This window comes from Cherax quadricarinatus, chromosome 87 (assembly GCF_038502225.1).
Source record: "Cherax quadricarinatus isolate ZL_2023a chromosome 87, ASM3850222v1, whole genome shotgun sequence".
Lineage (NCBI taxonomy): Eukaryota > Metazoa > Arthropoda > Malacostraca > Decapoda > Parastacidae > Cherax > Cherax quadricarinatus.
In genome coordinates this window covers 4,194,867-4,217,854 of record NC_091378.1, presented here as the reverse complement: position 1 = coordinate 4,217,854, position 22,988 = coordinate 4,194,867, and the positions used below count along the sequence as shown (strand labels likewise).

The 22,988-nt window shown below is 43.9% G+C and overlaps 1 protein-coding gene across 29 annotated transcripts in view; it reads right to left on the bottom strand.

Moving 5' to 3' along the window:
* The window catches only part of hth (Meis homeobox homothorax), a 1,177,701-nt gene that overhangs the window by 806,075 nt on the left and 348,638 nt on the right, over positions 1–22,988 (bottom strand). For 25 of the 29 annotated variants that reach the window (XM_053798553.1, XM_053798554.2, XM_053798534.2 and 22 more), the window contains one exon: positions 2,891–2,983. The exons of the other annotated variants lie outside the window; for them this stretch is intronic. In XM_053798553.1, the coding sequence (XP_053654528.1) occupies positions 2,891–2,983 (93 nt within the window). The remainder of the gene's footprint in view (positions 1–2,890; positions 2,984–22,988) is intronic. 29 annotated transcript variants of the gene reach the window in all.

Here is a 22,988-nt window from a genome sequence, read left to right as displayed (position 1 = left end):
GGGGTATGAGACACGTTGTAGAGTACCTGGGATGCGAGGAACAGGTCGTAGAGCAAATGGGGTAGAGACAGATCGTAGAGCACCTGGGGTATGAGAGGTAGTACAACCCCTGGAGTACGAGATACAGGTCGTACAACCCCTGGAGTACGATACAGGTCGTACAACCCCTGGAGTACGAGATACAGGTCGTACAACACCTGGGGTACGAGATACAAGTCTTATAACACCTGAGGAACGAGAGGCGATTGCCTCTCGGAGAATGTGGCTTCAATTCTTCACATCCAGGGCCCTTCACCAACATCAGCGCGCCCTCTGGGAACCTATACTATCCATTCATGAAAATAGACCAACACTGCAGCAGACCTACCGACCCATACTAGGTAGGTCCTACTCAAAACTCAACTTTCTATTGACAACATTTGACGTCTGGGATTCAAATTGTATAATCATCCTTATACAACTATACAATATCAAGAAGCTGATGAATAAAATATACGTGCAATTATTGGGTGTCTTTACTGCCAGAACGTTTTGCCCACTACAGTTCTTCTGTGTACTGGGCTGATGAAGCCACAGATGGGTGAAATGTTTCCATAACGAAGATAATGCCAGGTATCTCATTCACCACCTGTTGTGGTGAAGACGTGTCCAGACAGGTGGAGTAGCTAGCTGGTGGTATATTAGTTAGGTGGTGGTGCATTAGCTAGGGGGTGGTGTATTAGTTAGGTGGTGGTGCATTAGCTAGATGGTGGTGCATCAGTTAGGTGGTGCATTAGCTAGGTGGTGGTGCATTAGCTAGATGGTGGTGCATCAGTTAGGTGGTGCATTAGCTAGGTGGTGGTGTAGCTAAGTGATGGGGTGACAGTAGTGGGGTTGAGGTAGCTGGCACATTGGCACTCTCGACAGTCTCTTTAATCACGATGTTTGGCACCACCGAGTTAAAAATACCCTCTGACAACACCTAGACGCCCCGCGATGAGCTCTATACCCACACCCAGGGTATGAGAGTGGATATTAAAGTGGGTATAAGAGTGGATATTAGAGTGGGTATGAGAGTGGATATTGGTGGGTATGAGTGAATATTAGAGTGGGTATGAGAGTGGATATTAGAGTGGGTATGAGAGTGAATATTAGAGTATAAGGGTGGATATTAGAGTGGGTATGAGAGTGGATATTAGTGGGTATGAGAGTGTATTTTAGAGTGGGTATTAGAGCGGATATTAGAGTGGGTATGAGTGGATATTGGTGGGTATGAGAGTGGATATTAGAGTGGGTATGAGAGTAGATATTAGAGGGTATGAGAGCGAATATTAAAGTAGATATGCGAGTGAATATTAAAGTGGGTATGCGAGTGAGTATAAGTGGATATTAGTGGGTATGAGAGTGGATATTAAGAGTGGGATTTCCCTTCTAAATAATATAAAATATTTGAACGAACTGATAAAGGGCAGCGAAAATCCTCGAAAAATTTTGAGAATCTACCGTTTTATGCCTTAAAATACACAGTACATTATTATTATTATAATCAAAAAGAAGCGCTAAACCACAAGGGCTATACAGCAATACACAGTACAGCGATGCTAAACTACACAATACCAATACATTAACAGCACACACACGGAACAGGTCAAATATCTATCGATTAGTGCCTTTGCAAACACAGACACCCAAAAACGGCTGAAAGTTGAAAACCCTGACGAGTCATAGGGATCCATACACAGGTTTAGGTAGAGTTACGACAAGGCTCTTAAAGCCAGGAGAAAGCGGACCTAGTAGCGACCAGGGAAGAGGCGGGGCCAGGAGCTGTGAATCGACTCCTGCAACCAGTGAGCACACACACAAATATGTAAAGAAATGCCCAAATGCCTATCGACAAGTGCCTTTGACAAACAGCAACACACACACACACACACACAGTAACTACTACATACACTTGCAACACAATTAACAAGCCAAGCGTCTATCGACAAGTGCCTTTGACAAACAGCAACACACACACACACACACACACACACACACAGTAACTACTACATACACTTGCAACACAATTAACAAGCCAAGCGTCTATCGACAAGTGCCTTTGACAAACAGCAACACACACACACACACACACACACACACACACACAGTAACTACTACATACACTTGCAACACAATTAACAAGCCAAGCGTCTATCGACAAGTGCCTTTGACAACCAGTACCTACTACTACTACTACAAACACACACACACAATAATACACTTAACGAAAGGTAACACTTTTATAAGTGATCTGGCATTCACTACATAAGACACAAGCATGGTAGAAGAAAAATACAGTGTACTACATATCGCCCAAGAGATAACAGATCACCTTGACGTAGCCGTCGTGTTTGTCTCGGTACATCTGCTGCAACCAAGTGCTAACCTTAGCACACTTAGGTAATATTATGACACATGCTTGGCCCAGGAGCATCACATTTTCTGGTACATCATGCACTCGAAATTGGCAACAAAATATAAATGAAAATTAATTGTAATAGTAAAAAGACCACCAATGCATTGTTTACACTCAAAAAACCCTTGAGCAAAAATAAATACCGACTTCCGGATGAGATGGAGTATTATGGAAAGGTATGAAGGCAAAGATATGAAGTTATGAACAACCTTTCACTGGGTACAACGTTTCGCTCTGTGTAGAGTGAAACGTTGTCCCAGTAAAAGACTTTACTTCAACGTGCCTATGTCTTAATACCGGCTTCCGGTGTATTCCCCTCAGCACCACAGACGAGTGACGGTAGTCGTGACTAGTCACAGCTATCTACACCAACACAAGCCAAGCTGACACAAGCAAAAACATACTAGTTACCCCTCATAAATTAGAACCCCCACAGTTCCCGTTCTCACCCACCTTTTGCAAACACAGCAGCGCAGATGACGCGAATTCAGTCTGGTCGTGTTTGGTAGTTCCTTTTGAGTCAACACTTGAATCCCACGAGGGACCCTGGGCAAATAAAAGACTAGATCAGCTTCTATTGTAAACCCCTATTCACTACAATCATATTAAACAACATCAATATAGACAACAATAGCTAAAACACTAACAAATCTGTGGTTTAAAGGGGAAATTACACAAGAAAACAAATCCCACTGCCAATTTTGGGGGTGCCGGAGAAGGGTAGGCAAGGATGGATGGTTCCCTGGAGGCAGCAAGCAAGGGTGGCAGGGTGGCAAGGAGGGAGGGAGAAGCAGGTCTTAAGGCTGTTGACACGGGGTCTCTGCACCATAAAAAGATCGACACGGCCCAGAAAGATCAACAGGATCACCACAATCCATCTTCCAGTGGTGTCCCCCGTGTCGTGCTACCCAGGAGAGAAAGGTAGGGAAAAAAACACGGCAGTGAATATCACGTCTCAAACGGAGAGGCAGTTGTGAAAATAAGCTTCTCCTCCCCTGCTACTGGAGCTCCTGCTGCTGCTCCTACTACTGTTACTACTGTAGATGCTACTCAAAGTTACACAACTAATGCTGCTGCTGCTGCTGCTGTGTCTGCTGGAATGGCTGTTTCTGCTAGTTGCTACTACTACTACTACTACTACTACTTCTGAAGATGTTACTTATGATATTAATCCTAATGGAGTTATAGTGGTGGTGGTAGTGGTGCTGGTGCTGTTGTAACTGCTGTTACTTCTGCTACTGTTGCAATTACCGCTTCTAAAGATGATATTCATGCTAGTGCTGCAGCTAACGTTAGTGACAGTGCTGCTTACTATAGTAACGCCGTTGGTGCTGTTGCTGCTGCAGTAACAGATAAACACTGTTGCTACTACTACTACTACTACTATCACTTCTGATAATTTACATTGCTAGTGCTGTTGCTACTGCAAATCCTGCCCTAGTGCTACTGATGGTCTTTATAATAGGTAGATTGATACTGCAGTTGCTGCTAATGTCACACTGGAACATTATCAGTAGAGGTATATTGTTTCATGATCCCCTGAGGTACATTCTGTTCGGTAGGCAACAGAGGCACTCCACCCTTCTTGATGATGGAATTACATCATCCCAACTCTAGAACCATATCAATAATCATTTCTCGTGTCAGAAAGTAACATGGCAGACAACAACTGTAGGAAAAATTAAAGAGAGAGGATAATTCTGATTCGTAAGATGCATGATTCTGTGCTGCTGAGTCATCACATGATGAAGCATTGAGGTTAAAAGGCAGAGTGCCGACAAGATGAGTAATGTTTGGTAAATTGGCACAGATGTAGAGAAAGTGACTTTTTATTGTGGCAACGTTTCGCTCTCCAGGAACTTCGCCAAGTCATTTTATTTTTCTACCATTATTCTCAAGATGAGCAACACGAAGGCACTCATTGCAGTGCAAGCCTTCACTAAAACAACGTTTCGTTCATTATTATTTATCTGAGTTATTTAGAGCAAAAGAGTAGCTAGCAGGCTCGAACCTCCGATAGCTCTTAGTAAGTCTACATAATTACGATATACAATTCCTACAATAACTTAATCAATTTAAGATTTGATATAGCAGGTCGCTCAAGGAGCACGTTATCAAGACATAGCTTTACAGAGGTCTCCTTGAAGAACGGTCATCCTAAGAAAGGTTTGATCTCCTCTTATGCGTTACCCAAGAAGGATAGTGTTGACCGAGGTTAATGGTTCTCGAGCACGGAACTGTAGCTCACTTGTCAAGAAGTATAACATCGTTGGACTTTATTTAACTGATATATTATATAGCCTTGTCCGAGCTGTGGGTAGCAGGGTGAGTTACAGAGGCAGATAATGGGTCCAGGGACCAGGCTGTGGGTAGTAGGGTGTTACAGAGGCAGATAATGGGTCCAGGGACCAGGCTGTGGGTAGTAGGGTGTTACAGAGGCAGATAATGGGTCCAGGGACCACGTTGTGGGTAGCAGGGTGAGAGTTAGAGGCAGATAATGGATCCAGTGACCAGGTTTTGGGTAGCAGAGTGAGAGTTAGAGGCATATAATGGGTCCAGGGACCAGGCTGTAGGTAGCAGGGTGAATTACAGAGGCAGATAATGGATCCAGGGACCAGGCTGTGGGTAGCAGAGTGAGTTACAGAGGCAGATAATGGATCCAGGGACCAGGCTGTGGGTAGCAGGGTGAGAGTTACAGAGGCAGATAATGGAGCCAGGGACCAGGCTGTGGGTAGCAGGGTGAGAGTTAGAGGCAGATAATGGAGCCAGGGACCAGGCTGTGGGTAGCAGGGTGAGAGAGGAAGATAATGGATCCAGGGACCAGGCTGTGGGTAGCAGAGTGAGAGTTACAGAGGCAGATAATGGAGCCAGGGACGAGGCTGTGGGTAGCAGGGTGAGTTACAGAGGCAGATAATGGGTCCAGGGACCAGGCTGTAGGTAGCAGGGTGAATTACAGATTCAGATAATGGATCCAGGGACCAGGCTGTGGGTAGTAGAGTGAGTTACAGAGGCAGATAATGGATCCAGGGACCAGGCTGTGGGTAGCAGGGTGAGAGTTACAGAGGCAGATAATGGAGCCAGGGACCAGGCTGTGGGTAGCAGAGTGAGAGTTACAGAGGCATATAATGGGTCCAGGGACCAGGCTGTGGGTAGCAGAGTGAGAGTTACAGAGGCATATAATGGGTCCAGGGACCAGGCTGTGGGTAGCAGAGTGAGAGTTACAGAGGCATATAATGGGTCCAGGGACCAGGCTGTGGGTAGCAGAGTGAGAGTTACAGAGGCAGATAATGGATCCAGGGACCAGGCTGTGGGTAGTAGGATGAGAGTTACAGAGGCAGATAATGGATCCAGGGACCAGGCTGTGGGTAGTAGGATGAGAGTTACAGAGGCCAGGGACCAAGCTGTGGGTAGTCAAGATTACAGAGGCACATAATGAATCAGTCCAGGGACTAGTCTGTAGATGGTACTTGAAAGATTACAAAGGAACCTAACAGGTCCGAGGACTGGTCCTCAACATTTAGTTAACAAATCACAGTGGTAATAAGCATATCAGAGATATAAGTCTTGAAACGAGTCAGAATATATCAGAATCAAGATAATTTAGATTTAGTAGAAATGTGAGTGGTGTTGATGCCGCCATTGTCTCAGCTGCTGATCCTCGAGGAAGGGAGGAAGAAGATCCGCCATCAGCGAAGACGCTAAGGAAGAAAAGAAGAATAAGATGAGGAAATGTGTAATGAGTAAGAGAGTTAAAAGGTGATAATGTTAGTAGCTCTTCTAGGGCGTTTCCTAGGGAGAAATATTTCTTAACAATCACACAGGAGGCATCACTTCTGAAGGATATCCAAGACTCACTTCTGAAGGATATCCAAGACTCACTTCTGAAGGATATCCAAGACTCACTTCTGAAGGATATCCAAGACTCGCTTCTGAAGGATATCCAAGACTCACTTCTGAAGGATATCCAAGACTCACTTCTGAAGGATATCCAAGACTCACTTCTGAAGGATATCCAAGACTCACTTCTGAAGGATATCCAAGACTCGCTTCTGAAGGATATCCAAGACTCACTTCTGAAGGATATCCAAGACTCACTTCTCAAGGATATCCGAAACTCACTTCTCAAGGATATCCAAGACTCACCTCTGAAGGATATCCAAGACTCACTTCTGAAGGATATCCAAGATTCACTTCTGAAGGATATCCGAAACTCACTTCTGAAGGATATCCAAGACTCACTTCTGAAGGATATCCAAGACTCACTTCTGAAGGATATCCAAAACTCACTTCTGAAGGATATCCAAGATTCACTTCTGAAGGATATCCAAGACTCACTTCTGAAGGATATCCAAGACTCGCTTCTGAAGGATATCCAAGACTCACTTCTGAAGGATATCCAAGATTCACTTCTGAAGGATATCCAGGACTCACTTCTAAAGGATATCCAAGACTCACTTCTGAAGGATATCCAAAACTCACTTCTGAAGGATATCCAAAACTCACTTCTGAAGGATATCCAAAACTCACTTCTGAAGGATATCCAAAACTCACTTCTGAAGGATATCCAAAACTCACTTCTGAAGGATATCCAAAACTCACTTCTGAAGGATATCCAAAAACTCACTTGTAAAGGATCACTTCAGAAGGATATCTTACAAGTGACCTGTAAAGGATCACTTCAGAAGGATATCTTACAAGTGACCTGTAAAGGATCACTTCAGAAGGATATCTTACAAGTGACCTGTAAAGGATCACTTCAGAAGGATATCTTACAAGTGACCTGTAAAGGATCACTTCAGAAGGATATCTTACAAGTGACCTGTAAAGGATCACTTCTGTAAGAGGCAGACACTGAGGCCGCCTCGAAAAAAAAAAACGTACAAGGACGAGAGAAATATATTAAAAAAAAAAAAGAAATAAGTAAGAGAGTTAACTTAGGGAAGATGAAAAGGGAACTGAATAAACTTCAGTGTCAGAAGATTAGCATAAAGTGAACATAAATTCTGACCCCTCTCCACTACCATCACCCCCACCCAAAAAAAATGTATATAAAAAAATATTCCTCCCCAAAATATATATCTTTTTAAACTTAGAAATATTATGAGGTCCCGAGCAAGGACTCTCGTTTATATACAATGATTTCCTCTGGCAACTTTACAGCGTGGGGTTAAATGGAGAAGTAATGGTGCGGCACTTTTGTTACGACAACCCTTACTGGATGATAACTTTTGCAGGTTTCCAGGCACTGAGGCCAGTGGTCGGAGACCGTGGCACTCGCTGCCATCCCAAATTTTTGCAACTATCAGACATTTTCCTCCGATAAAAGTCCATCCTCCCCAAAAAATTCTTTCGTTTCCAAAAAGACATATAACCGCCTTAGCAACATCCAGCAATTTCTACACGTTTTTCCCCTTGGCAGGGAACTCGTATAGTTATCCCCAACCAGACAACTTTTCCCATTCCGCAGGGTGGGAGGCGAGCGGCAGTTAGCTGCGGCTGCGGCAGTGGCGGCGGCAGTAGCGGCAGCCTGCAGGTGGAGCGGCCGTACGTCTGAACTTGGCTGGACAGTTGGACAGCTCATGGAAATTATGGCCCCCCTGGAACCTGCAAACTCGAGCGCCGGAGCCTGGCACACCAAATTTACGGTCTTCCCAGTGGCACTGTGCCTCCCCACCTCCCCGCCTCCTGCCACCATCACCACACCACTCTCCACCATCCTTCCTCCCTCCCTCTCTCTCTCTCTCTCTGTCTGCCGCCAACAACACCACTCTCCAACATCCTTCCTCACTCTTCCCCAATCTCTCTCTCTCTCTCTCTCTCTCTCTCACACACAATATTCATGTTTTTTATGCCTCTACTCTAAGCATTAGTTATTGTTGCTGTTGCAGCTTTCAACAAGGGTTCACTTGTGCGGGTGAAGGGGGGATTCCAGAATTGTGGTGGGGTTCCAGAACTGTGGTGTGGGGTTCCAGACTTGTGGTGTGGGGTTCCAGAACTGGTGTGGGGTTCCAGACTTGTGGTGTGGGGTTCCAGAACTGTGGTGTGGGGCTCCAGACTTGTGGTGTGGGGTTCCAGAACTGTGGTGTGGGGCTCCAGACTTGTGGTGTGGGGTTCCAGACTTGTGGTGTGTGGTTCCAGAACTGTGGTGTGGGGCTCCAGACTTGTGGTGTGTGGTTCCAGAACTGTGGTGTGGGGCTCCAGACTTGTGGTGTGGGGTTCCAGAACTGTGGTGTGGGGTTCCAGACTTGTGGTGTGGGGTTCCAGAACTGTGGTGTGGGGCTCCAGACTTGTGGTGTGTGGTTCCAGAACTGTGGTGTGGGGCTCCAGACTTGTGGTGTGGGGTTCCAGAACTGTGGTGTGGGGTTCCAGACTTGTGGTGTGGGGTTCCAGAACTGTGGTGTGGGGCTCCAGACTTGTGGTGTGTGGTTCCAGAACTGTGGTGTGGGGCTCCAGACTTGTGGTGTGTGGTTCCAAAACTGTGGTGTGGGGCTCCAGACTTGTGGTGTGTGGTTCCAGAACTGTGGTGTGGGGCTCCAGAACTGCGGTGTGAGGTTTCAGAACTGCGAGGGGGCGGGCGGCTTCCAGTACTGTAGCGTGAAGTTCCAGTACAATACATAAGAACATAAGAAAGAAGAAACACTGCCGTAAACCTGTTGGCCCATACTGGGCAGGTCCTTTACAACTCCATCCCACTAACAGAATATTTGCCCAACCCAATTTAAGTGCTGACCTAACAATAAGCTGTGATAATTTCATTTACTCACGTGGGAGTCCCACTCAGATCCAACCCCACTCATTCATGTATTTATCCAACCTAAACTTGAAACTACCCAAGGTTTTAGCTTCAATCACCCTACTAGGTACACTGTTCCACTCATCAACTACCCTATTTCCAAATCAATACTTTCCTATATCCTTTCTAAATCTAAACTTATCCAATTAGAATCCATTACTACGGGTTCTCTCTTGGAGGGAGATCCTTAAGACTTTATTTATATCGCCGTTATTAATACCCATCTTCCACTTATACACTTCGATCAGGTCTCCCCTCATTCTTCGTCTAACAAGTGAATGTAATTTAAGAGTCTTCAATCTTTCTTCATAAGGAAGATTTTTAATGCTATGTATTAATTTTGTCATTCTTTGTTGAATGTTTTTTTAACGAATTTATATCCATTCTGTAATATGGAGACCAGAACTGAGCTGCATAATCTAGGTGAGGCCTTACTAATGATGTATAAAGCTGTAATATAACCTCTGGACCTCTGTTGCTTACACTTCTTGATATATATATCCCAGTAATCTGTTTCCCTTATTACGTACGCTTAGGCATTGCTGTCTTGGTTTAAAGTTGCTGCTTATCATAACCCCCAAGTCCTTTTCGCAATCTGTATGGCTAAGTTCTACGCTACTTCTACATTAGTGTGAGGATCCAGTACAGTGGTGTGGGGTTCCAATACAATAGTGTCGGGGGTTCCAGTACTGTAGTATAGGGGTTCCAGTACAGTAGTGTGAAGTTCCAGTACAGTAGTGTGAACATTAAAATGGTATAAAATACCGACAGGTTGTTAGGTAAGATACATATGCAACAGTTAGGTATCTTTATTTCGAAACGTTTCGCCACACCCTCACACACACCTGCCACATCCTCACACACACCTGCCACATCCTCACACACACCTGCCACACCCTCACACACACCTGCCACACCCTCACACACACCTGCCACACCCTCACACACACCTGCCACACCCTCACACACACCTGCCACACCCTCACACACACCTGCCACAACGTCACACACACCTGCCACATCCTCACACCTGCCACACCCTCACACACACCTGCCACACCCTCATACACACCTGCCACCCCCCTCCCACCACACACCTCAGGCGACGCAAAATGTTCTCAAATTTCCCAGCGCGACATATAAACCAACTTGCCGATTTTTATCGCAGTTTTTCAGCGATGTGTTATGCTGGTGCGAGTATATTGAAGGTAGCAGGCGGAGAGGATGTAAACCAAGTCACAACACACCCACTACACCCGGCTATACTGAAGGTACCCGGCTATACACAAGTAGGGAAGGGTGTAGTTGTAGTGTCCATAGACTTGCCCTCCTGTTAGGCCTTTTCGACTTTGTTTTTCTATAATTACTGAGGTGCCTCTAGGAACATTCGGGGAACGTTTAGAAAAGTGGACAGATGAAATTTTTTATTTTCTAACGAACGGAACTTAAAAGTGTAATAGTGAACAGTGAAACCAGAGGATGCCATAGTGAAAAGCTATGTTCCGCAAGGCACAGTACTGGCTCTTGGCCTCTTTCTCTGTCTCATATCCGACACAGACAGGAACATAAATCATAACACCTTTACCTTTGAAGAGCTTCGAGAGTCTCTCTACTCTCTGAGCCCAGCCATGGACCAGGCTCGTATCATTTTTTTGCAGACGATACTAGATTCTGTACGAGTGTCGGCCGTTGAGGACACGACAAACCTCCAAGTAATAAATAACAAAAAAAAAGGAACAATACCGTGACTTGAACGATACACAAATAACCCGCACATAAAAGACAGAAGCTTACGACGACGTTTCGGTCCGACTTGGACCATTTACAAAGTCACACTAACCAGAAGTGGAGCAGGACGGCTATATGTTGCGCATGTGTCTTAATTTCATCTTGTCGGTATTATATACCATTCTTGTACTACTACTACTACTACTACCTCCACCTCTTCCTGCCTATATATAGCCGTCCTGCTCCACTTCTGGTTAGTGTGACTTTGTAAATGGTCCAAGTCGGACCGAAACGTCGTCGTAAGCTTCTCTCTTTTATGTGCGGGTTATTTGTGTATCTCCAAGTGACATAAACCAAGTTTTCCAGTGGGCTACTGACAGCAATATGTTGTTCAACTAGTAAGAATTTCATTTACATACAGATAAATTAACGAAATAAAGATTGAAACGGTATATAAAACAAAATCTAATCACTCAGGAGAGCGCCAGACAAGAGTGATAGTGTCACCTTCAAGGGTCACAAAATTCACTATCACAATCGCACGGAAATGAATGGATGGGTACCTGGAACTTTCAAAACAAGAGATGCCAAAGCCAATGATGACCTTTTTCAAGTCACTTCTCTCTAGGCTTTAATATCAGTACTGTACTCTCACAGCACCGTGTAAAGAAGGCAAAACTGTAGACCTGGAGAATATGCACAGAACATTCACTGCTCGCATATATTCAGCTAGGCACCTAAATTATAGGGAACGTTTGAAGTCCCTCGATCTGTACTCCTTGAAAAGTAAGTAATAAAAATATATAATCTACACCTGGACAATTTTAGAGGAATCGGTCCCAAATCTGCACAGACAAATCATTCCCTATGAAAGTAAGAGGCTTGATAGACAGAGGTAAATAACCCTAATGAAAAGCAGGGGGCGTAATGAGTATACATCAGGGGGATTACCAACAGACCCCTGGCTGAATATAATCTTAATTTTTAAAGGGGTGGAGGGGTAAGCCAGTGGAAGGTCTCGGTCAGATGACCAAAAGTTTCCTGAGAAACCTTACCTTACCTAACCTAACCTAACCTTGCCTTACCTAACCTACAGTGTATTCTGAGACAAGTGTTATGCAAATGCGTACACCTGGCAGCAGATAAATTCTTGGCCGCCAGTACCACTTTGTCAATAGATATCGATGTTATTGTTTAAATATTCCGGCTGACTTTGAATAAGATAAAACGCAAATGCTTTGAAAAATATGCTTTGAGAAAATATCGAGTACTTTGATAACAGAGAAAAATAGACGAATAAATATGAAAGACACGAAAAAGAACGTGGTTTTTCCCACATAAAAATAGAGGTTTTATACCGTTCTCGAGACCACGATGTTCTCAGAACATTCCTGTTTATTGTTCTCTAAACCGTGAAGTTCTTCCCACAAACCTCTTTACTGTACTCGAGATTGCTATATCTCTAAGTACTTCTTCAGTCTATCTAAAGATAAACTTCCTTCTAGTAGACTCTGTCACCTGTTAATCCCATGCAAACTTTTCTCCCAGTCTTAGAAGTTCCCAGGTATGTGCTAGTTACCTGTTAATCCCATGCAAACTTTTCTCCCAGTCTTAGAAGTTCCCAGGTATGTGCTAGTTACCTGTTGATCCCATGCAAACTTTTCTCCCAGTCTCAGAAGTTCCCAGGTATGTGCTAGTTACCCCAAAGTACTTCCCGCTACTGTTCCAGGTACACTATTGCTGCTAATCATTTTTCACTATACATTATGGAGGATAAAACCTACAAGGATGACAAAACTGGTAGAATTTTTACTAATTGTCGCTTGTACAAGAGGATAACTGCCAGGTTTGTGGTCTCCATTTTCACTTCAAGCCCTTGGACGACATCAGCTGGTGGTTTTATCAGTTCTGTGTAACTCACTTAAGAGACATATAGCCAGACCCCACTCATACAGCAGGATAGGGTCCGGGCTACTGTTGGGGCCCCGCTTATACAGCAGGTTAGGGTCCGGGCTACTGTAGGGGCCCCACTTATACAGCAGCTTAGGGTCCAGATTACTGTAGGGCCCCGCTTATACAGCAGGTCAGGGTCCGAGCAACTGTAGGGCCCTGCTTATACAGCAGGTTAGTGTCTGGGCTGCTGCTGTAAAGCAAAAATCGCTGAAAAATGAATCAGCCTTTTTTTTTTTTTTACTTTCAAATGCATATAAAAGTCTGTTTTACACTATCATATATTAAGGGAGCAATATAGCTAGGCCTAAAAAAATGAATATACAGTACACACATTACTTACCCTAAAATATTTTCGACTTAGCTTATAGTAGGTGGTTAATATATTGTAGAAAGTCTGAATAAATGAAGAATTTATATAATTAAAAACCGCTGTATTAGCGAAACGCCGTAAAGTGAAGCACTGTAAAGAGGGGCCTGCCTGTACATGTCAGAAATTTCAACTGGTAATAAAGATTTCGCCGTCCAAAACAGTCCCTAATGTGGGTTTCTGTTAAACCTCCAAATATTGCATTCGTTTCTGTGAGACCATTTTACGAAAGGAGTTTTAATTTTCGTCCTTGCTTCTAGGTCTTGATTACTGGCAAAGATGAAGGAAGGTAACATACTTGCCTTGCTTCAAACTGGTTATCTTACTGGATGATTTATTCCTGTTGTATGTTGATAGGACTCTCCAGTACTCTTCCATCCTGCTGTATGTTGGATGGACTCTTGAGTACTGTTCCATCTTGTACTTGGTTGATTCTAGTATTACTGTTCCCTCCAGTGTGGGGTGACAGTTGTAGTGTTTGGAGGATGTTGTCGATGTTTTCAGTGTTGCTTGTGTCCCACCCGCTGTCTCCAGATTTTTATCTGTTTCTTCAGATTTTTATCTGTCTCTTCAGATTTTTATGCCTCCCAGACTTTTATCTGTCTCTTCAGATTTTTATGTCGCTTCAGATTTTTATCTGTCTCTTCAGATTTTTATGTCTCCCAAGACTATTATCTGTCTCTTCAGACTTTTATCTGTCTCTTCAGACTTTTATCTGTCTCTTCAGATTTTTATCTGTCTCTTCAGATTTTTATCTGTCTCTTCAGAGTCTCTGGCTGTTGCTTCTCTCTCTTCTTTTCCCTTCATGCATAACAAAAATCGAGTGTGTGTGTCTTGTAGTCTCTTCTTACGTCACTATCACCTGCCATCACCACCAACCACTAACTCCATTATCACCACCACCACCACCACCAACTCTACCACCATCAACACCACCACCAACACTACCACCATCAACACCACCACCACCAACACTACCACCATCAACACCACCAACCACCACCATCATCATCACCACCAACACCACCAATAAGGTTAACTTTTAAGGATCTTTCACTTGGAAAAAACAAATTCAGTTTTGAGGAAAACAGTGGCATGACGAGTGTGTTGTTGATGGGTGATGGTCTGGTCGCCCTTATCAGCAGCCAACACAAGACTCATTTTACCTTCCACCACCACAACACTCATTACTGGTAATGGCCAACACTGTAAACTTTTAAAACGTTCGGAATCTTATTTTTAATTACTTGACGAGAGAGAGAGAGAGAGAGAGAGAGAGAGAGAGAGAGAGAGAGAGAGAGAGAGAGAGAGAGAGAGAGAGAGAGCTTTTCTTACCTGTAGCCACAAATCAGGGGGAAATGTATCACGATGGTCGATGGTCAGACTTAATGAGTGGTGATCCACAAGGGTTAGCACTGGGAGATACCAGTACCAAGGTTGAGTACCAGTCACTAGTGTCCCACCAGTGGCTGGTGTACTGGTACTCAACCACAGCAACACACCTACCTGTGATCGCTCAGCTAGACTGTTACTGTTAGTGGCCCGCTGGGCCACATAGCCATCAGTGCAAAATAGTGAATATCGAGCAAAGAAAAAGAAGACTAGAGCCGGAGTACAGACTGTTAAACAGAAGCGCAGAGCTTCCAACAAGGGATTATTATTACATTTACAGCGGTGCTGAACCTGTAAGGACCAAGTATCTGCTGGGGAATAGGAGATAGCCAGATTTAATCCAAAGGGAAGGATAGCTCGGAATCCTTGGATCGCGAGACATTCACCAGCATGAAGGGACATATCCCCAGAGTAAACAAAACAGTAAGCAGACTAATATCATAAGACCCATATACACAACTAAGAACAATGAACCTTAAAGAATAATTCGGAATATATGTGTATATCAGACAGGGTGCGGGCCCCTAGGCCTGGTCTCAGACCGGGCCCCTAGGGGGGCCTTGACCCTCGAAACCTTCTCTACGTAACTCGCACTAGATAAAACTAGGAAGAATGTGGAGGTTCACAACAAGAGTAGTCCTGAGATGAGAAGTTAGGTTAGGTTAGGTAAGGTTAGGTTTGTCAGGTAACAAGACAAGCGTGTCCCTGTGCAGCTAGCAGCACTAGCTTGTGCTACTAGGTTAGAAGCCGTGCTCCTTCCTTAAGTGAATGTGATCCGACCTGGCTAGGTTGGGGCATTGGCTTAAGCCGGTAGACCTGAATCTGTCTCGCATGGGCCGGTAGGCCTACTGTAGTGTTCCTTTTCTATGTTCTTAATAGTTTTTTGGTCATCTGACTGAGGCAGCGAGGGCTACCCTAAAACCAGGTAATATGACTTCAGAGAGGTAACTGTAACATGGCTGTGACTGCTTTTGAGAATTTTCTATTACCCTGGACTAGCCTGTGGATAAACATGGTGATGATCTTGATCACCCAGACTATTGCTACCTGCAGCTCGTGGGAGGCAAGAAACAGATTACGATAGTATAAAATACCGACCAGTTGATGACTCTGTGCAACACCTAGGTATCTAACCAAGGCTGACGGACTGGTCACGTCAAAACTACTACCAGTACTACTACCACTACTACTACTACCACCACTACTACCACTACTACTACTACCACTACTACTACTACTACCACCACTACTACTACCACCACTACTACCACTACCACCACTACTACCACTACTACTACTACCACCACTACTACTACTACCACCACTACTACCACTACTACTACTACCACCACTACTACTACCACCACTACTACTACCACCACTACTACTACCACCACTACTACTACCACCACTACTACTACCACCACTACTACTACTACCACCACTACTACTACTACTACCACCACCACTACCACCACTACTACTACTACCACCACTACTACCACCACTACTACATTTCTCTGTATTCGAATGACGAAACCTGTTGTATAAGCGAAACATTCCAGCAATAAAGATATCAACGTTTTACTTATCATGTTGGTCAGAAACATGTCACCCCCCAAATTATAACTGTCACCAACAACGTCATCACCAACAAACAAGCAGCGGTCACTGGTGGAGGGGGTTACCCTGCCCTCAACACCATATGTCTTAACCCCCTCCCTTCCCCCTCCTCTCCCTACCCCCTCCAACTTAAACAAAAAAAGGACTGGTCGTATTTATCATGACGAACCTATTAAAGGAATCACAACACCATTAAGGTTACCATAATGATATGCTAAGCACCCCAACCTGCATGACCACTACACATTTTGTGTGAAGCATCTCATCGCCAGGCGCACGATCGCTTTAGTTAGCCTTCACTCGTTGTATACATCTAGATTTAATTAATACTGTGTTTTAAGATGGGATCCTCCTCCAGGTGCAGGTGTGTGAGGGGACCCACAGCCTCGGAGAATTTAATAAAAAGATTCAAAGGAAAAATACAAAGGTTTCTCCTTGAGGTTGTCTGGTATGTATATGTATATATATATATATATATCTATATATATATATATATATATATATATATATATATATATATATATATATATATATATATATATATATATATAAAACACTGCGACTAGGCAAGGACTCTAACCCATGCTGCTTTGGCCTGCCTCATGGTGGGCGAAAACTCATGACGCCTTAATCCAATGGACCACTGGACTGTATGGTCCAGTGGATTTAGGCGTCATGAGCTTTAGCCCACCATGAGGCAGGCCAAAGCAGCTTGGGTTCGAGTCCTTGGCTAGTCGCAGTGTTGTTATTGATCAATACCACTCGTTCGTGGGCATAATATATATATATATATATATATATATATATATATATATATATATATATATATATATATATATATATATGAGGTGAGGTTTGTCAGGAAACAGGACAAGTGTTTCCTGATTCCGGTCTTAGTTATATGATGACTCGCAGCTGGAGCTTTGGTCATCTGATCGAGGCCTTCCGCTGGCTTATGGTTTACAACTAGTCAGTAAGTTACAGAGAAAATAGTAACTGTGTGGCACGTGGACTGGTAGGTAACGCTGTCCTTTCATACACCGAGTGTCAGTGGTTCGATCCCAGGCAATTGTGGAAACACTGGGCGTGTTTGCTTACACCTGTTGTCCCTGTTCACCTAGCAAGCAAATAGGTACCTGGATGTTAGTGGACTGGTGTGGATGGCATCCTGGGAGACCAGACTGAGGACCACAATGGAAATTAGTTAGACAGTCCTCGATGACGCACTGACTTTCTTGGGTTATCCTGGGTGGCTAACCCTCCAGGGTTAAAAATCCCAACAAAATCTTATCTTGTATCTTACAATAGCGACACTGTGATAAACTAGGCGCTAGTGTAACACCTGGGCATATTTATTCTGAGGACGTTTTGTCAACCAGTGGCTTAATTAATTCCATGCAGAGGTTACCCGAAGGTGTTAAAACTGAAGACAGTAGGAGACAAACAACGGAACGGGTGGGATTTGAACCCATGGCGAGTGAGTCGTAAAACTCCAGGCCAGTGCGTAAGTCACTGGGCCAACTGGCTACAATAAGAATCGTCAGCCATGAAGACAGTAAAAGACGAGGTTATCAGTCCCTCAGCCTAGGTGTCTGGTGTCAACGCCCCGCCGTCCGGTCCGTGTCAACGCCCCGCCGTCCGGTCCGTGTCAACGCCCCGCCGTCCGGTCCGTGATTACATCGGGACTTTTCGGTCCCTCGTAGATCATTATTAAACAGTGAATTTCCTCTACAAAATTGTGAGCCAATTGTGAACAATTCCAGTCAGGGTATCGTGAGTCAGATGCGAAATGTTCCAGCCACGGTGTTGTGGGCTGTGAGTTGTTCCAGCCACGGTGTTGTGGGCTGTGAGTTGTTCCAGCCACGGTGTTGTGGGCTGTGAGTTGTTCCAGCCACGGTGTTGTGGGCTGTGAGTTGTTCCAGCCACGGTGTTGTGGGCTGTGAGTTGTTCCAGTCACGGTGTTGTGGTTCATAAATTGTTCCAGTCACGGTGTTGTGGGTTGTGAGTTGTTCCAGCCACGGTGTTGTGGGTTGTGAGTTGTTCCAGTCACGGTGTTGCTGGGTGTGAGCTGTTTCTGCCACGGTGTTGTGGGTTGTGAGCTGTTCCAGCCACGGTGTTGTGGGTTGTGAGTTGTTCCAGCCACGGTGTTGTGGGTTGTGAGCTGTTTCCGCCACGGTGATGTGGGCTGTGAGTTGTTCCAGCCACGGTGTTGCTGGGTGTGAGCTGTTTCCGCCACGGTGATGTGGGCTGTGAGTTGTTCCAGCCACGGTGATGTGGGCTGTGAGTTGTTCCAGCCACGGTGATGTGGGCTGTGAGTTGTTCCAGCCACGGTGTTGTGGTTCGTAAGTTGTTCCAGTCACGGTGTTGTGGTTCGTAAGTTGTTCCAGTCACGGTGTTGTGGTTCGTAAGTTGTTCCAGTCACGGTGTTGTGGTTCGTAAGTTGTTCCAGTCACGGTGTTGTGGTTCGTAAGTTGTTCCAGTCACGGTGTTGTGGGCTGTGAGCTGTTCCAGCCACGGTGTTGTGGGCTATGACGTGTTCCAGCCATGGAATTGTGACCCTTACTCAAAACAACCTAAGAATGAACACTATTAACCCATGATAGGCAGGTCACACTCACACCTACTCGTATACCCATCCAACCTCTAAAGCTACACAACATTCTCGTCTTAGTGACACTACCCGGAAGGCCGTTCCACTCATTTACAACACTACTACCGAACCATTACTTTTCTCTCTCCTTTCTAAATCTAAACTTCTCCGACTTGAATCCACTACTGAGAATCCAGTCTGGGTTAGATACTGCCACCGATATTTATATCCTCTCTATTCCTGTTTGCATTTTTACACTTGATCCGTATCTCCATAAATCTAATGTCTTTTCAGAGTTTACATTCCTTCATCCTATCTTCGTAAGAAAGTCGGATGAACGAGGATACCACCAAGGATTAGGTAAGATTCGTCAGGAAACAGGACAAGTGTTTCCTGACGCGGGTCTTAAGTCAAATGATGACCCGCCGATGGAGCTTTTGGTCATCTGACCGAGGTCTTCCGCTGGCTTACCCCTCCAAAATGCCCCCAATTAAAAGTAGGGGCGCCATTGGTGCACTAAGGGAAAACACCATAAGTGTCCGGGGCCCAAGACTGTTCAACATCCTCCCATCAAGCTTTAGGAGAATTACCAATAAGCCCCTGGCTGCCTTCAAGAGAGAGCTGGACAGAGACCTAAAGTCAGTGCCGGATCAGCCGGGCTGTGACTCGTACGTTGGACTGCGTGCGGCCAGCAGTAACAGCCTGGTTGATCAGGCCCTGATCCACCGGGAAGCCTGGTCATGGACCGGGCCGCGGGGGCGTTGATCCCCGGAATAACCTCCAGGTAACCTCTGGATCGTTTTTTCTCCTCAGAACAATAAAAATAGCGCATCAGATGCTGCGTAATACCCAAGATTCCTGAAGACACGGAACTGAACACATCTCGCCCCGGTAAACACCACGCTGTTTCTTTTCTCGGTTAATACAGATTATTAATAACCTTAATTTACAGACTATTAATAATCTTAATTTTTAAAGGGGTGGAGGTGTATGCCAGTGGAAGGCCTCGGTCAGACCACCAAAAGCTCCAGCTGTGGGTCATCATATGACTAAGACCCGCGTCAGGAAACACTTGTCCTGTTTCCTGACAAACCTTACCTAACCTACCATAACCTAATGTAACCTAACCTAACCTAATGTAACCTAACCTAACGTAACCTAAAGTAACCTAACGTAACGTAACGTAACCTAACGTAACCTAAAGTAACCTAACGTAACGTAACGTAACCTAACGTAACCTAAAGTAACCTAACGTAACGTAACGTAACCTAACGTAACCTAACCTAACGTAACCTAAAGTAACCTAACCTAACCTAACCTAACCTAACCTAACCTAACCTAATGTAACCTAACCTAACGTAACCTAAAGTAACCTAACGTAACGTAACGTAACCTAACGTAACCTAAAGTAACCTAACGTAACGTAACGTAACCTAACGTAACCTAAAGTAACCTAACGTAACGTAACGTAACCTAACGTAACCTAAAGTAACCTACCCTAACTTAACGTATCCTTAGTTCGCTCATGCGCAAGCTCACTCCCATCCACACACAACATTCTCTCTTTTACAATTAATTTTCATGGTTCATTTCATCACAGGAATTTCGTTTTAACATCAACGTTAACGTGTGTGTGTAAGATATAGGCCGGCACTTATTAAGAAGGCAATATGACAATATTACAGGATAATGAGACACTACCTTCTTTAATCACTAGTTAACTCGTTAATTAATTCTAGTGGTATATAATTCACCGTAGTTCTTAACAACAACAATAACAGTAACAACGATAGTAACAACAGTAACAATAACAGTAAGAACTATAGTAACAACAGTAACAACCATAGTAACAACAGTACCAGCAATAACAGTAACAACCATAGTAACAACAGTAACAATAACAACCATAGTAACAACAGTAACAATAACAACCATAGTAACAACAGCAACAATAACAACCATAGTAACAACAGCAACAATAACAACCATAGTAACAACAGTACCAGCAATAACAGTAACAACCATAGTAACAACAGTAACAATAAGAGTAACAACCATAATAACAATAACAGTAACAACCATAGTAACAACAGTAACAATAACAGTAACAACCATAATAATAACAGTAACAACCATAGTAACAACAGTAACAATAACAGTAACAACCATAATAACAATAACAGTAACAACCATAGTAACAACAGTAACAATAACAGTAACAACCATAATAACAATAACAGTAACAACCATAGTAACAACAGTAACAATAACAGTAACAATCATAATAACAATAACAGTAACAACCATAGTAACAACAGTAACAATAACAGTAACAACCATAATAACAATAACAGTAACAACCATAGTAACAACAGTAACAATAACAGTAACAACCATAATAACAATAACAGTAACAACCATAATAACAATAACAGTAACAACCATAGTAACAACAGTAACAACCATAATAACAATAACAGTAACAACCATAGTAACAACAGTAACAAAAATAACAGCAACAACTACAAAGACAAAACAAAATAACAATAACAGAAAAAAAATAAACAAAACCAAAACAGCAACAACAACCAAAACAACAGCCAACAACAACAACAACAACAGTTTCCAGGTAGGATAATTAAACTCTCCTCCGCCAGTTTTATCCACTACACTTCCCTGGGATCCATTCTTTCACAAACAAGATACATATAAACACCTGTTACACAGGTGTTTAATTTCTCATCTACTCTATATTTACCATTACTGTAAAGATACATTATTATTATTTCAGACTTATGGGTAACTGAGCCTACGATTTAGGCTGAATTGCTGACATGCACAGGAAGCAGAGGTGAACAGTCTGATTCAAAGAATGGAAGGATGGCTCAGTTTCTTTGGATCAAGAGCCCTTTACCAGCATCAAGGCACCAACGTTCCTACTGACGCTGCAATCAACATTCTGAGACAGAGGCTCACTGAAAACCACGACCTCCCTTTACCTCTTCTAGATTTCATCAATCTAGTGGAACTTTGTGTTAATTTCAACTTTTTCAAGTATCAGGACAACTGTTACAAACAGTGCTTTGGGATGGCAATGGGCAGCCCGCTCAGTGCTGTGCTTGCCAACCTCTTCATGGAAAACCTGGAGACAGAGAAATTCAGCACCCTCATTCCCAACACCGTTACCTGGCTAAGATACGTTGATGATATATTGGTTTTCTATCCGAGATGTCTCAATATCCAGGCCCTTCTCAACAAGATCAATGCAGTTGAACCATCAATAAAGTTTACACTTGAACTCGAAAATGATGGCAAACTTCCTTTCCTCGACGTTCTACTGTGCAGATCTCCCGACAGTGACAAACTTCTCTTCAAAGTGTATAGAAAACCTACCAACAAGGACGATCTTATACACTTTTATTCACACCAAGACTCCCGCACTAAGAGAGGAGTCCTCATTGGCTTCTTCTTGAGAGCTCTTCGCATCTCCAGCCCTTGTTTTCTAGAAGAAGAATGCACTTACATAACACAAGCCTTTACACGTCTTCAGTTCCCATCTTTCTTCATCCGAGATTGCACTCAAGGCACAAGCTATTCTCAACAAACCGCCCATGGAACAGCCCCCTAAGCAGTTCATAGTACTCCCATGTGGTGATGTTGCCACGAATACTCGCCGGGCACTTGCTATGAGTAACATCAACGTTTCCACCATAAACACATCATCTATCAAAGACCTAACTACGAAACGCAGCCCCACACCTCTAACTTCTACAGCAGGCGTCTACACTATCCCCTGTGGGTTCTGTCCCAAGAAATATGTAGGCGAGACAGGCAGAGATCTTGCAGTCCGCTTGAATGAGCATCGAAATGCCTCTAACATAGACGATGTAAGGTACGCCTGTGTCCTCCACAGAGACTCCACGGGCCATTTGATGAACTGGAATGAGGCACAACTCGTTCTCACCGAACCAGACCTCAGACGCCGACGGTGCCTAGAAGCCTCACTAATCGCCGTCACCGACACTATAGAACGCAACACTGGAAACTACAAAATTTCAAAAACATTGGCATACATGATACTTAAGCAGCACCAACCCAACAACAC